Below are 13,937 nucleotides of genomic sequence, written 5' to 3' on the forward strand. Positions count from 1 at the left end.
ACCATGTCACAATACACAATAAATTAATAGAGGTCAGAGGGAAACACCAATTTTATTTATTTATTTTATGATAAAACTAACTACAATTGGTCCCTTACGAAACGAGTTTAATGATTAAAGCACACGCTAAAAGAGAAAAGACTGCGGTGGACGGAAGTTCAGACTCGTTCCATAAACGTGAATGCAACATTTCCTGCAACCCGGGAAATCAAACAGGCTCTTATGCAAAAACATACTGTACGTGCATCTGGTCATTGCAAGAAGCACTAACTTCTTAAAATAACCCGCATCTGTGTGCGGCATTCCGTGGGCGGTGAGTACGACCAGCAAAGTGAGCTTCCTGCTGGCGTAACTTTGTCGACGTTTCTTTCTGCTTTATCATCGGTTGCTCAGTTTTGCTTTAAAGTTGTCGATATGTGGATCGCCTTTATTTTTTCCCCCGAGGGACCATCAATGCTGTATAAAACTCAATTTAAGAAGTAACGCATTTCTTATTAAAACGTATTTTTCTCATCGTGCATGTATTCGCTTCACTGGGCAGCGACGTTACTGGTCATCTGTTATTGGTCCTCGTTATTCTCTTGACACTGGAACACACAGTTGTGGGCATTACCGAGCAGTTTGCACCAATTATTTCCAAATATTTTGTTTCTGTCTTTTATCTCATTTATTTTACTGGAAGTGCAGCTTGGTGTATTTCATGTTATGATCTGGCAGATACTTTAAAGTAAGATACACTTACATTATTAATATTATTATTATTATTATTATTATTATTATTATTATTATTATTATTTTTAACGATTTCTGAATTAAGCTTGTTTGGGTGTCTGTGTGAAGATAAAAAGACACTTTTGGTCTAAAGCTTGGTCCTCTCGATGCAATTCCTATTTTATTCATGGGTTATTGTCTCTTATCTCATATACAGGAACTTCTGCTTTGCACGTGACGGAGCATGGGCAGCTACAGTGACTCCACCAGTGACCTCGATGAGGAGTTGCCTGTGTTTGACTTCCTCCAGGCGGATCACCGCCTCCGCCGAGCCTCCCCTAGCCACGACTTGGATGGCTCTGAAGCCACGGCCTCCGCAGCGAAGGGCCACGCGGCCGCCCGCACGGGGGCGGTTGATGTGCTGATGATCAGCAGCGATTCTGATGACGGCGCACCTTATGTCCCTCTGGCACAGAGGCTCGAGCAGAGACGAGCCAATGCGATTAGCGCCTCCTCCTCCGCTTTCAGCAGGGAAGATGCAGACCGCCGTTCAGCATCCAATCCGGCCGCCACGCGGCTCCCCTGCCCGAATGTTCCTCCGGGGTCCGAGCTGCCGCTCGGCCTCCATCAGCCGAGGACGGTGAGCTGCAGGGTCTCGTCCGGGGGCCCGGACGCCCCTCCAGTTGTGAAGAAACCCGTTAGGAGGACGGAAGAGGAGATCCAGGCGTCCCGAGAGGAGGCTCTACGGAGGAAGCAGGCCGGGCGGGGCCAGCAGAGGGACAAGGAGGCGCTCAGGCAGGAACAAGAGAGACAGAAAGCAGAGAGGAAGGCTCTGGCCGAGGCCGCCAGGGCCTTGAGACCGGAGGAGTGCATCAAGCGCATGGTGGTGGCCGTGGACCCAGGTCTGTAGATCCATTTCATACTGCAAACAAAGCCCATGTGCTCAGAAGGCACTATTCAAGGTCCTTCTTTGTTGTTGGTGTCTGCAGCTCTCTTACAGCTGGAAGGAGGCGGCACTCTGCTGGCGTCGGTGCAGGCTCTGGGCTGCAGCTGTGCCGTAGAGAAGCAACCGGTCCCACGCAGTGTCAGCTGGATGAGGAGGGCCCCCTGTGCCCAGGTGATAACACACAAAACACACGTTATCTGCCGCAACCGCTGCACCTCACATAAGGTGACGCATGACTGTACTTGAGACAAATGGAGACGTGGTTAAGGAGGCAGTTTTACGAGCGCTCATCCATTGTGTGTGTGTGTGTGTGTGTGTGTGTGTGTGTGTGTGTGTGCGCGCGCGCGTGCATGCATGTGTGCGCGCGCGTGCACTGTAATGAAATGTTTACCAGCGGAGTCGTCTGTTTCCCTCTGCGTGTCTTCAGCCAGACGGCGGTGCGTGTGTGCCAGAAGCCCACGTGGTGATGCAGACGACGGTGGACGACTTCATCACTCTGATCCACGGCTACGTTCAGGTTGGTCCGCGGCCGACCGGCGCTTTAAAAAACACAACTGAGGTCCAGATTAATGAACCGACTGGGAACACGGCGGCCGCTTCCGACGACGGGCGGCGGGACCGAGACGTGAGGATGAAGCCGCAGGGGAGCGGAACAGACGGACGGGATATGACATTACAATATAGTCACGGAGCAATAAGTAGAAGTATGGTAATTAGGAAAAAATGTATGAGCGTACGAAAACATACCAATAATTTAATGTCGCTTTAATGACCGCGTAGCGAAGCAGAAGGTATTTGAACTAAAACTCATTAGCAAAATGAAATGGCTATAAACATATGGCCATAATATACATGTACATCATTCATATTATAAAACAATTGCAGAACATACAAAGCACCTCCTAATGTATTGTAATATAGAAATACCAAAACCTTTGCCAGACAGAACGCTGATGTCATACATCTTTCTCACCGACTACAAAATACTCTTATTCCAAAAATAGATATTCATAATAAAAAGAATAAGAAGAACTTTAAATAAGACTGAATTCCACTGATAATTTTATTCGCATGCCACCGTGTGTCCTGTGATTCACGTAGAAGGCCGGTTTTGAAGCCTGGAGTTCTGAGATTTGGCCGCCGCCATCTCGTCAACCAGTGAGCGAATGGAAGTGACCGTATTTGTTTTGTGGAAAATTGACCTACAGACGGCGTTTACGGCTCTGATAAGTCACCTGTTAATCACAAGGTAGTCCCGCCCTAAAGCATACTCGTTTTTACATGTCCAGAGAATATCGGCATGGGAAAAAAAATCTACATACAGATTTGAACGTGAATATGGAATGCAGACCCAACCATGCTGGAGATGTAAATCTTTTTATATATATATATATATATATATATATATATATATATATATATAGTCATAAAAAAATCCTTACTTAAACAGCAGACAGCTTTTGTTCCGGGCTATATTTAGTGGTGCATTAATCCATATTTAAATGCTAAACAGCGTTTTAGTGTTTATTTACAGTTGTGTGTGTGTGTGTGTGGTGTGTGTCTTGTGCAGGAAGAGAGCCGGGGCCTGTGTGCCTCTGGTCCGACTCTGACGTCCTGGGTGCAGGAGCAGCAGCGGCGTCACCCCGGTAAGGTCCTGAGCCTGGCGGTCATCGACCTGGAGAAATACTTCAGGTAGGGAAGGGAAACCGTGACCCGTCACGAGGCGACGTCTTCATCGTCGGGAGACGGGGCCGAAAGGGAACTACTTATTTTTTATTATCGTGTCCGTCTGCAGATCCCAGAAGTCCCAGAGCCAGAAACGCTTCCGAGAGGCAGTCGCTGGCGAGGAGCGAGGGGGAGGGAAAACGAAGAGGAGGAGGAAGAACGCCGGAGACGAGGCACGACCCGAGGTGTCGCGGATTGAGGTGGAGGAGGTGGGTCGGTCGCTCGGTCGGCGGAGGACGACGAGCGGAGGAGGCAGGCTGTTCTTGAACAGACTTTGGTGAATTATTCACAAGGAACTGATGATGTGTTTTCTGAAACTGTATTTTGGGCATTATCAATGGAAAGTATTATTATATAAAAGAAAATTCTAATATTTGAATGAAAGAGTGCCAGCCTTGTTTAAAGGGGGTTGGCATTCTTTACTCATCTTATTGAAACCCATTAATTTGAAGTGAACTTGGCCCAAATGAATGAATACCTGTGATGTCATTTGCATACTTTAAGGCCCGTTATGAACCCTGTGGTCGTGCAGAAGAACTCACAGAACCGTTAATAGATCTGAGCACCTGGCGAAAAAACACCTTTATGAAAAGTACCGTTAATTTCCCTTCCTAAAACTCCCATCAGGCCGTAGTGCATCTCCAGCTCCACACCGGCGTCTCCGTCCGCTTCCTGGCGACCTGGAAGGACTTCGCGGCTCACATCGCCATGACGACCAGAGCGGTCGCGGAGGCCCCTTTCAAGTGAGCGACCTCGCAAGGTAACTCCTCTGTCGGGAGACTCCTCCCCCCTCAGATAAAGAACGATGGTTTCCTCTCTGTGTCCGGCAGGCGAGAGCGGGAGCAGACGGGCTTCTCGTTCCACCTGGAGAGCGAGTGGGCGGGGGGGCAGCGGGTGGAGCGAGGCGGGAAGGGGCTGCTGCAGGCGTGGAGGAGGCAGATCCAGCAGTTCAACAGAGTCAGCCCGGACATGGCCTCGGCCATCCTGGCGGCGTATCCCTCCCCGCAGCTGCTCAGGAAGGTACACGCCCACTTATAGCAGACCGGTTCACCGTCCCCCAGCATGCCCCAGCACACGTTAAAACAAGACGACCGTCACGTTGTCTGATACGCACGGGATCACTCCTCGAGGCCTTTTCTCTTGATAACAGCGTATGAATCGCAAAAACTATAGTCAAACCTTTTCCATCAACAAATCTTAGGGTCGGACCGAATCTGACTTTTTAGGTCGTTAAGGTTTTTTTAACTTGGCGGGTCAGTGGTGTGAGAGGATCCCCTCCGTGGAGCTCTCCCTGAGGACGTAGGTCCACGCAGGGTGTATTTCCTCCCTCCGAGCTGCAACGGGCGACTTTTTTTTTTTAGGTACCATTGAGAAGTTTATTACTATTCATCATCATCAGCTGCTTATACAGTTGTAAAATATGTAAAGGCTATATCAGTCTTCAAGTAGGTTTTTTAATGTAATAATTTGCTACGTAGTAATAACAATACCATTTTTATTTTAACTTGTAAATAGACTGGTATCCTGTGAAAATGAGCAAAAGCAATTGTAAATAATGAATAAGCAGATTGTCTCTGTCACGATGGCAGCAATATGCTGCGCTTCCATTAAAACCTTGAATCCTGGTTATACGATGTATATTATATTATACTGTAAAGGCCCACCAAAAAGAAGAAAAAAACAATATGAGGTCAAGTTCAGGCTATATTTAGAATATTACAGGAACCTGATTGAGAAACTCACATTTTCCTGTTGATTAAATGTTTTGAATTTACTGCTTTTCTTCTTGTAAAAAGCACAATGATAGCGCTTTATTATGCTGCAGTACAAGCACAGCTTCCCTCTTAGTACAAATGCATCTTTATCGCCTCAACGATGTCAGTTAAGAGCCTCCAAGAGAATAAGTCTTCTGTTGTTGAAACATTTACTTTCACTTCTGCAAACGCTCACATTTCATCTCTCTGATATTTCATAGAGACGAAAAAATCAAATACAACGCTGTCAAATACTCCCCCCCCCCCCCCCCCCCGCCCCCACTCCCATCTTTCTGCAGGCTTACAATCTCTGCAAGACCGAGCGCGAGAAGATCTCCCTGCTGTCTGACCTGGTGGTCCGCAGAGGAGAAGGCGTCACCTCCACGACTCGCCGCGTCGGCCCGGAGCTTTCCAAACGCCTCTTCCTCATGATGACCTCCTGCGATCCTCAGCAGAGTCTGGACTCCACCGTCTGACCCCTTTCATCGTCTTTGGAGTGGGTCACTTTCTGTTTCCAGCATTGCATTTTTAAACTGTGAAGTTGAAAGTTTTTTGGTGACATTACATTTTTGTGTAATTAAAGTTTTATGAAAATTGTATTTTTCGAAGATTGCAATTATTAAAAGTGCCTTTTCTGCTCAATGGTAACAGTAACAGCGCTAATGGTACAAACTACGGCAACCTCCGGTTCTATCGAGTGAAGCCGATGCCCAAGTGTATTAAACTTGCATTCTTTCCACTGACCAGCAGGGGGCGCACCTCCAGTTGCAAAAAAAGTGATTGAGAAAGTCTATAAGAAAATGACTTCTCTTTCTACTTCTCGCTTGATTCATTTCCTCATTAAACATTGTAAACATGAGTTTATGTCTCAAGCTCCAGTTTCAAGTCTTCTTTAATGCTCATTTAGAGTCAAACAGACCATAAAGCAGGGGAGGCTTCCTGTAAGTGACAGGTTGCTGCCAGAGCTGTATAGCATCTATACGTCACTACTCGTTCCAAATATGGTAACCTCTGTTCATCGCTTGCAAAACAACATGGCAACGGCCGAAAAACAACATGGCGACAGCAGACTCAAAGCTTCGGAACCGACGGACCACAACCCAAATGAGTGATATTACAACAACTCCGTCCATTTTTTATACAGTCTAGTTAGCTGTTGAACGTTAGCCGATGTGTTATCTTGTTGAACTGCGATCATGACGCATTGTACGTGGGTTTTGGCCGGCAGCTGCTGTCCACTCTTGACTTTCCATTTAAGTAATCGTTTGAAGCCATGTTTATGGCACTTAGAACAATACAAAGTTTAAACGTCTATTTCCCCAGTACCTGGTCCAGATCTACAGAACTGTGGCCCACCTCTAATGTGGTTTAATTAAACGTTATGTGCAGTGTAACACCACGGCCTTTGTGTATTTAAACTGCTGCCTAATCGAATTATGTGGCTAACCTCTTTCTGTGTCATCAGGCTCTCCTGTGTGTGTGTGTGTGTGTGTGTGGAGCCTGTTTGCGTTCTCATGGTGTGCAGTGGTAAAAAAGCCGCCGCAAATCTGCTCCACTTGGCTTTGCAATGCCCACGGCTCATTTCCGCCGCATTAGCAAAAGTGGAACCTGACCAAGAAGTGATGAGAGTGGAAACGGGGAGAAAAGGGACGAAAGGGTAACGAGCTGTTAAATGGGCTTCAGAGATGAGCAACATGCCTCTCACTCTCGCTGCTGCAGACAGAGAGGCCACGGTGACGGAGGCGGTTCAGAGAGGGGAAAGGGGACCGCGGTAAGCTGGGAAATGAATTCTACACAGGTCTCAAGCTCACTCTGGAAAATACAGGGATGAGCAATGACTAGTTCTTCTCTTCACAGGACCCTAATACCACACAGAGCCACCCTTTGGTGAGGGTTCGTCCAAGCTATCCCTTGAAGGTACTCCCTGAACTAAAGGGATGGTTTTACTAATTTGCAACAAACAATCGTGTGTGTTTTAAAAGCCTTGTTGCACCGTGCGCATGCAGTCAAAGATGAGAAGAAAAAAAAGTGCAGGTTCATAGCTCGAGCAGTGTTTGAGATCATCCGTGGACGGACGTACACACACGGCCGAATACATAATCTCCTGGCAGAGATGATGAAAGTAAATGGGAAAACATAAACAACATTAAAGCTGCACTACTGAATACAACTACCCTTCACTAGATGGACAAAGACAAAGTTGCAATCGTTAACTTTCAGCAGCGAGAGGGATGATATTTCCATCAGGGGCCCACAACGGAGCTCCATCAGGGGCCCAGAACGGGTCTTGTGTTGGTGTGAGCAGCATTCTCCAGACACACGGCTCTGAATGTAAGCCATGTCAACTGTACGCGGTCATAATGCATCGCATGCGTGTGATCAGCTGTAAAAAAATAACGACAGCATCAAAACATTATTGCCGCGTTTAAACGGGACCAGAATACAAAGCTTGTGAAAAAATCAAATAAACAATCCTGATTAAATTTTGATACAATAAATAAAACGATTCAACCAGGCTTGTTTTTCACTGGCAATTTGTTCAAAAAGCCTCGGGACACGGAATTATAAAGCTGGACTCAGACGGGAGACCTCTGCAGAGCGATCCTAAAACTGCAAATGAAACCACGACTGTCTGCACGGCGCCACACCACCGGAGGTAAGTGGGGTTAAGGTTGTTGGTTTTTTCTCCCCATTTTCAAGACTCCTCACACTGCCACTGCCGTGGATGAGACCGTACCGTAACATCAACTGCGTCTGGCAACTGAGTGCCAATAATTGGTTCTGCCATCTTTGCCCCAAAAGCTTTTGTTACATTACATGACTCAGTAGCTTTAAGTCGGCGTCGCGCAGGAGGAGCGGTACGTTTTTCCTTGGATACCCGGAGTTCAGGTCACACAACTTGGCAATTACAGCGAAAGATACACGGCTTCGCTCTATCTCAGTACAAGCCTCTGCTTCAAGTCCTATCTCGTTTGCTTTGAGGGGGAGTGGAGACTTCAAGGATGCCAGCGGGATGGAGCCAAAACAGGAAGAACAAAAAACAAGGGGGGTTGTGACGAGCAAAAGGATGGAGATGTGTGTAAATGCCTCATCTGTGGCAACAAAAAAAGAATAAGATAAGGGGAGAAATGGGAGAGCAGCGCTTCGGAGCGTCGTATGTCACTGTCTGTTTATCCGAGACGGGCACTTTCACTTCCAACGGATTCGGTTCGATGCCCTGGAAAACACGTGAACGTAGCATTTATGTGTGGCAGATCCGGCTGCACTTTAAAAATACATTTAGTAAAAGGGCTTTAAAAAGGGGCCGTTTCAACCCTTATGTGCGTCGGTTTGAACCTCATCTAAAATGAATGCGACCTCTGCGCCCCCTGGTAAACCCTCATTAACTCACTCGGGGTCACGGTTCTCATCTCGGCATCTTACTACTCAGTAGCATTGCCCCTTAACACTTAGAAACAAAAGTCTGAACTGGAAGCTCTCAGATGAGCACAAGGTTAAACACATAGAGAGATAAATACATCATCTCTAATGTTCCACAAAAAAAATCCCTTCAATCAGCTTCCAAACACTGGTAATGAGTTTATTGTGATGATGAATGAATGCGGAATGGTACGAGAGTCCCACTTTAAGGTCTTGTCATTGCGCTGCAAGAGCTGTCAGTAGATGATTAAATTGATGGCAACATTTATCAGAGGCTTTAGTGTGAGCAGCGGTGGCGAGTGGTGTGCTCCCCGAAGCTCATTATGAAGGCATCAACTGCAAAACAAGTTTCAAAATTCATCACTGATGCCGCTTTTGAGAGAACTGACAGCGCCCAAATAATCCAGATGCCCCCCCCCCCTCCCCCCTCCCATGGGCGCCAAATATCAAGGAATTGTGACTTACTGTCAATGTCGCACCAAGTCTGAACGAAAGCGCAGGGAACGTTAATGTATAGAAGACACTGGCGTCTGAATGACAAATCAACTTTAGCAGTACATTTACAAGAGGGATCGCAATCAAATCCTTTTGATTGGACCGTGAAAGAGATTACAGTTACAGATTACAGTTTACAGATTGAGGGATGGATGACGTATTTTGGGAGGCCAACCACAGAGTTGGCATCGCCCGGGTTCCCGGGGGGAAAACAGGATTTTTCCTGTTAAATTCGTAATTATTGCGGCTAACGGTCGCTCTTTTTGACGCGTATTTAAATAATGTTACATGTCGGTGGTAACGTGATTAAATACTAATATATGCAGCAATGTGTTCAACGTAAACACAACGTAAACACTATTTCAATATGCATGAGACATGCGCCTCAAGAAAGATGTAAGTGTGTTACCTATAAATGCGTTCAGCTTATACCGAGCTTTACAGGCCCAAACAATATTTATAAACACATTTCCAATTAATGGAATTACCACAAACTAATTACCACGCGGTGAAGCTGGAGCCCTGTGGGGCCCCCAGGGGCCTTTGTACTCTGATGCGGCTCCTTGGCGTCGCGGTGTTGGGAGGATCCAGCCTTGTTGACGATGTTAAATTAGCAGGACACGTGTTAAACGGCTCCACATTTAAACGTGACATTGTGTGTTACGCTCTCGGCCAATCGTGAACTTCCCGTCTGTTGTTTCCTGTCAAAGCTTTCTGACACTGACACTCTGTGTGAACGGATGTTGCAGAACATATAAAAAACAAAAACATATCCACTTATGAGATGAAGGTGCTAATGAATCTACTCATTATCATGTTGAGAGCTATGGGAAAATGGCCGTGGTGGAATTAAGTCACTAGGGGGCAGACTTGAGCCACGTCCAAACACCCCCACTTGCTTCCACTGGAGTCAGATGGGTAAATAGAAAAATATCAGCATGTGTCAGGATTTGAGAGGCTGGATAAATTATCAGGCGAGCAGAAAATGTATCCTGTAAACTAACGGACGGGGGAAAGATAAATATGCAGCGAGAAAACCGCGGTAGATTTTGATAAATGGCTCAGATAAGTTTGGGGGGATTTTTCTACGTGCTAAGATAAGATTTCAAAGTGAAGGGCGTGTCAGCTTGTGTTTTATTTTCCACGTTGGATGTCGGGTATCTCTCGGGCCTGCCTCTGTTTCCTCCACTACATAGAGGCCCTGAAGAGGAGGCTCATTTGTGTTTTTTCGAGGGTTGTGTGTGAATAAGGAGGCGGGGTGTCAGCGTGCATTAAGGTGAAACAGGTCCTTCGACCCCGCCGCCTGGCCCATTAAAATGTGTGATCATGAAGTGCGATATAGTGTCAGACTACCAAGGGGATTGAGCGCAGTGTTTTTAGTGTGAATGTGAAATGCACTAAAGGACGAGGCTGAAAAAAGAGGAAGAGCGAGGGAAGCGCGTCGCCTTTATTTTGTCATATTTTGGTATGAATTTGTTGCTTAAACCAAATGCTCCAGTCATTGATGTCACAGCGGGAATGTTGCCCCTGACAACTGTGAGAACACGCCAGTTGTGACATCATCATAGCCCACTGGATATTTTAACCTGTGGTGAACATTTAATCTCTTCTTCCACGTGGAATTACCCTTTAATTCACACCATGACCGCTTGACACGCTTCGTTCTAAACATACGCTTGGCTGCTCGACAGATCAGGCATTTATTCCAATTATAGAGGTTATAGTCCTGATTATAATCTTAATCCTGAACCCGATTTTTAACCCCCCTTTATGAAAAGTAAAAAAAGACACCAAGCTTTCCCCCCCACCCACACACACACATACAGAACTGTCTACTGGCAACAGGAAGGGAGTTTTACAGCCTTTCTCACAGGCCACGCCCACAAACTACCAGACCGGTCTCTCACGCAGCTCCCTGAGCTTGAACTTTGTTTTCAACTTTTTCTTGTGAATGAAAGCACTGAATATAGATAGAAACAGGAAATGGCCTTCTCCCAAACAGTTGCAACAGAGTTGGATACTTTGGGGCTTGTGTTACAACGTCACTGTGGAGCTACTGCAACATTGACAAGTACTAGCAACTAGCAACGTTATTAAAATACTATTAAAGTTATGCGACAAATAAATCCATGTCGGCTTCTCCTTCCACATGAGGAACGAGCAGCGGGCTCCCCGGTTTCATTTGATCAATTACATCCGACACGTCAAGATGGCTGCCGCGAATCGGGCCCAACAAACATTCTGACATTGAAACAAAAGAAAAAGCAACAAATCTGAACAATGAGACAGTTAAAAATGGGGCGTGTGTACCATTTACATGAGTAAATACAAATTTTGAGTTGTCGAAATAGCTGCTGATCGACGACTGCTGAGGGGAAAGAACTGGGAATTCTGGGAAATTCTGCGATCAGTCAGACTGTCTCACAAAACATGGTTTCTAGCTATCTCCTTTCAGTTTGGTCAGTCCATTGAGCACATTCACTGTAAGCGGGACAAATAAACACACACATTTTGCTGACAATGTGGGGCAAAAAATGCAGGCTGCGCACAGCTTATGGAACGCCATCAGAGCTAGTTTTTAAACACACCAGGACCAGGACTATTGGAAAGCCATAAAGGAAGTTGCCCTCAGGCACTTATCCGAGATCAGCTTATACTCCTTAAATCATAATGTTAACAGCAGCGGGGGAGGAGGGGAGGGAGGGAAGGGGAGGGGGGGCTTATTTGTGCCCTTGGAACAGCAGATATGTAAGCAACCCTGCCCTCAGCGACCAGGAGCTACAAACTACACCCATCACATTTTCATTGATCTCCTGTCCCACAAATCAAGACTCATCCTCATTCTTCCCCAGCCCGCTGACGGATACTCGGGCACTCGGTTTACATTCCCCGCAGCCTCCCCCCCTCCAGTGATGGCAAACAAAAACAGAACATTCGAGCTTGTCAAAAATGCACAAACGGCGGCGTGGGCATAGCCCTCGCCCCCCCTCCTCTCCCCAAAAGAGGCCGGCGTAAGAGTCAAACTGGACAACCCCAAAAACCCACTCCGCCCTGTCTGCTGCGCCCACAAATCAGCATTCAGTCCACACGGGTAAAGACAGCGGATAGGGGCGCTCCCATTTCTTTTTCCAAATTAACATTCCACCCGGCTGCCGTCGCGGTTGCTTGATCCACAGAAACAAATTGGGAATTGCCTTTGATACGGGAGTTGAAAACACTCCCAGGGAGTTCAGTGACACGCGAGAAGCACGGCTTCCTAATCGCACGCCGGCACACACAGGCACGATTAATCGTAAACAAGTACAAAGATGAATGCATATCACATGACCCCCCCCCCCCCCCCCCTTACCCCCTCCCCCGACCTCCAACCCCCAGTCATCTTATGGCTGCCACTGGTTGTGATGCGTTGATCCCCGGCTTGCATTCAGCAGAAGAGACTGCCATCCAGCAGAGCTCTATTCAAATCCGACCCCAGCACTCCTTGGACATGAAGTGGCCTCCTCCCACCAAGTGCTTGAGTGACAGGCCCTCTTGAAGCGATGTGTGTAAGGCCTTCATTCTATCCGGCTACCAGCAGCATCACGTCCGGCCGGCGTCGCTGTTTGGACTGCGTCCTCTCTCTTTTATGCAGCTAAGCCGCATCATTCGCCGCACGCGATGGGAAGAAGACGAGCTCCTCACAGGGTGACGGAGAGGAGGATGAGAAGACAGAGAGAGAGAGAAAGGTGGACAGCGTTGAGAGAGACAGAGGGGAAGATGGTGCAGGGAGAAAGTGTGTGTTTGTGTTGTGTCATTCATCATCGCCTCTTTTCCACTGGTCTGCCTCCCTCCCAAGCGAGACACAGAGAGATAAAGCATGGAGGAGGAAAACAAAAACACACACACACACACACACACACACACACAGCCGGTGGGAAGACAGAGACGCACAGAAGGACGGACGGCGGGATAAGGAGACCGTCGACGAGTCCCTGTGATAGAGCATGATATGTGAGTCGAGGGACTTGACAGAAATATGTGAAAATAACCTGTTTTCATTATCTCGTCATCGCTGAAAAGATGATCTTTGAAATCAAGATGCATTAAATGAGTTTTCTTCGCCCCTCAGAACCGGATTTGCATTAAAAGATAGATACTGGATTATTTTGTATTTTTTAAGCCCACACTAACACACGCAGTTTAAAGTTAAATCAGATAACGATAGATCGGCTTCCTTAAATAGCTTAAATTATGTTATTAAAGAAGTTGATTAATAGATGTACTGAGTGGGACATTTTTATATGCAACTAGTTACTCTCAGCTAAAACTAATGTAGTCTGATACAACATCCCTTACAATCATCTTTCATGAACTGGAAACACACTTTGAATACATTACAAGTTCGAAGACGGAAACACGGACAACTCCCAGACCGGACAACACCCTGCTAACTCTCCTGCCAATCACAAGGTAGCCCCGCCCCACAGCATCCCCATCATGGTCTGTTTGACTCTAAATGACCATAGTTTACTAAATGAACATCACGCTGTATTGAAGAAGACTTGAAACTAGAGATTGAGATCATAAACTCATGTTTACAATGTTTACTGAGGGAATAAACCAAGAGAGAAGTAGAGTCATTTTCTCATAGACTTTTATGGAATAAGAGTTGTTTTTTGGATCCAGAGGAGTCGCCCCCTGATGACCAGCTGATCGCACCATAATCAACAAGCGACGCACAGAGAAGAACATCTCGGATATACCAGAACCCCAGAATCGTCCCCCATTGGGCCCCAGAGGCTTATCCGTGGCAATATCTGATGGGTTTCCGGATTTGGCGGCCACAAGACGAATATAAGTCCAACACTCGCCCCTCAGGTTGTTTTCCTGAGCTCTTGAGAAGAAGA

At 46.7% G+C, this 13,937-nt stretch overlaps 1 protein-coding gene across 1 annotated transcript; it reads left to right on the forward strand.

The window, feature by feature from the left end:
• Nucleotides 1-183: 183 nt before the first annotated feature.
• Nucleotides 184-5,683, forward strand: eme1 (essential meiotic structure-specific endonuclease 1). The gene is made up of 9 exons (XM_068583672.1): nt 184-313; nt 929-1,613; nt 1,701-1,828; nt 2,085-2,174; nt 3,228-3,349; nt 3,453-3,591; nt 4,010-4,125; nt 4,213-4,402; nt 5,436-5,683. The coding sequence occupies exons 2-9, from the start codon at nt 956-958 to the stop codon at nt 5,610-5,612; spliced, it is 1,620 nt and encodes a 539-aa protein (XP_068439773.1). The 5' UTR covers nt 184-313; nt 929-955; the 3' UTR covers nt 5,613-5,683.
• Nucleotides 5,684-13,937: the final 8,254 nt, after the last annotated feature.

Source organism: Clinocottus analis, unplaced genomic scaffold, assembly GCF_023055335.1.
Source record: "Clinocottus analis isolate CAN_PGR_092001 unplaced genomic scaffold, fCliAna1.0.p SCAF_19, whole genome shotgun sequence".
NCBI classification, from domain to species: Eukaryota; Metazoa; Chordata; class Actinopteri; order Perciformes; family Cottidae; genus Clinocottus; species Clinocottus analis.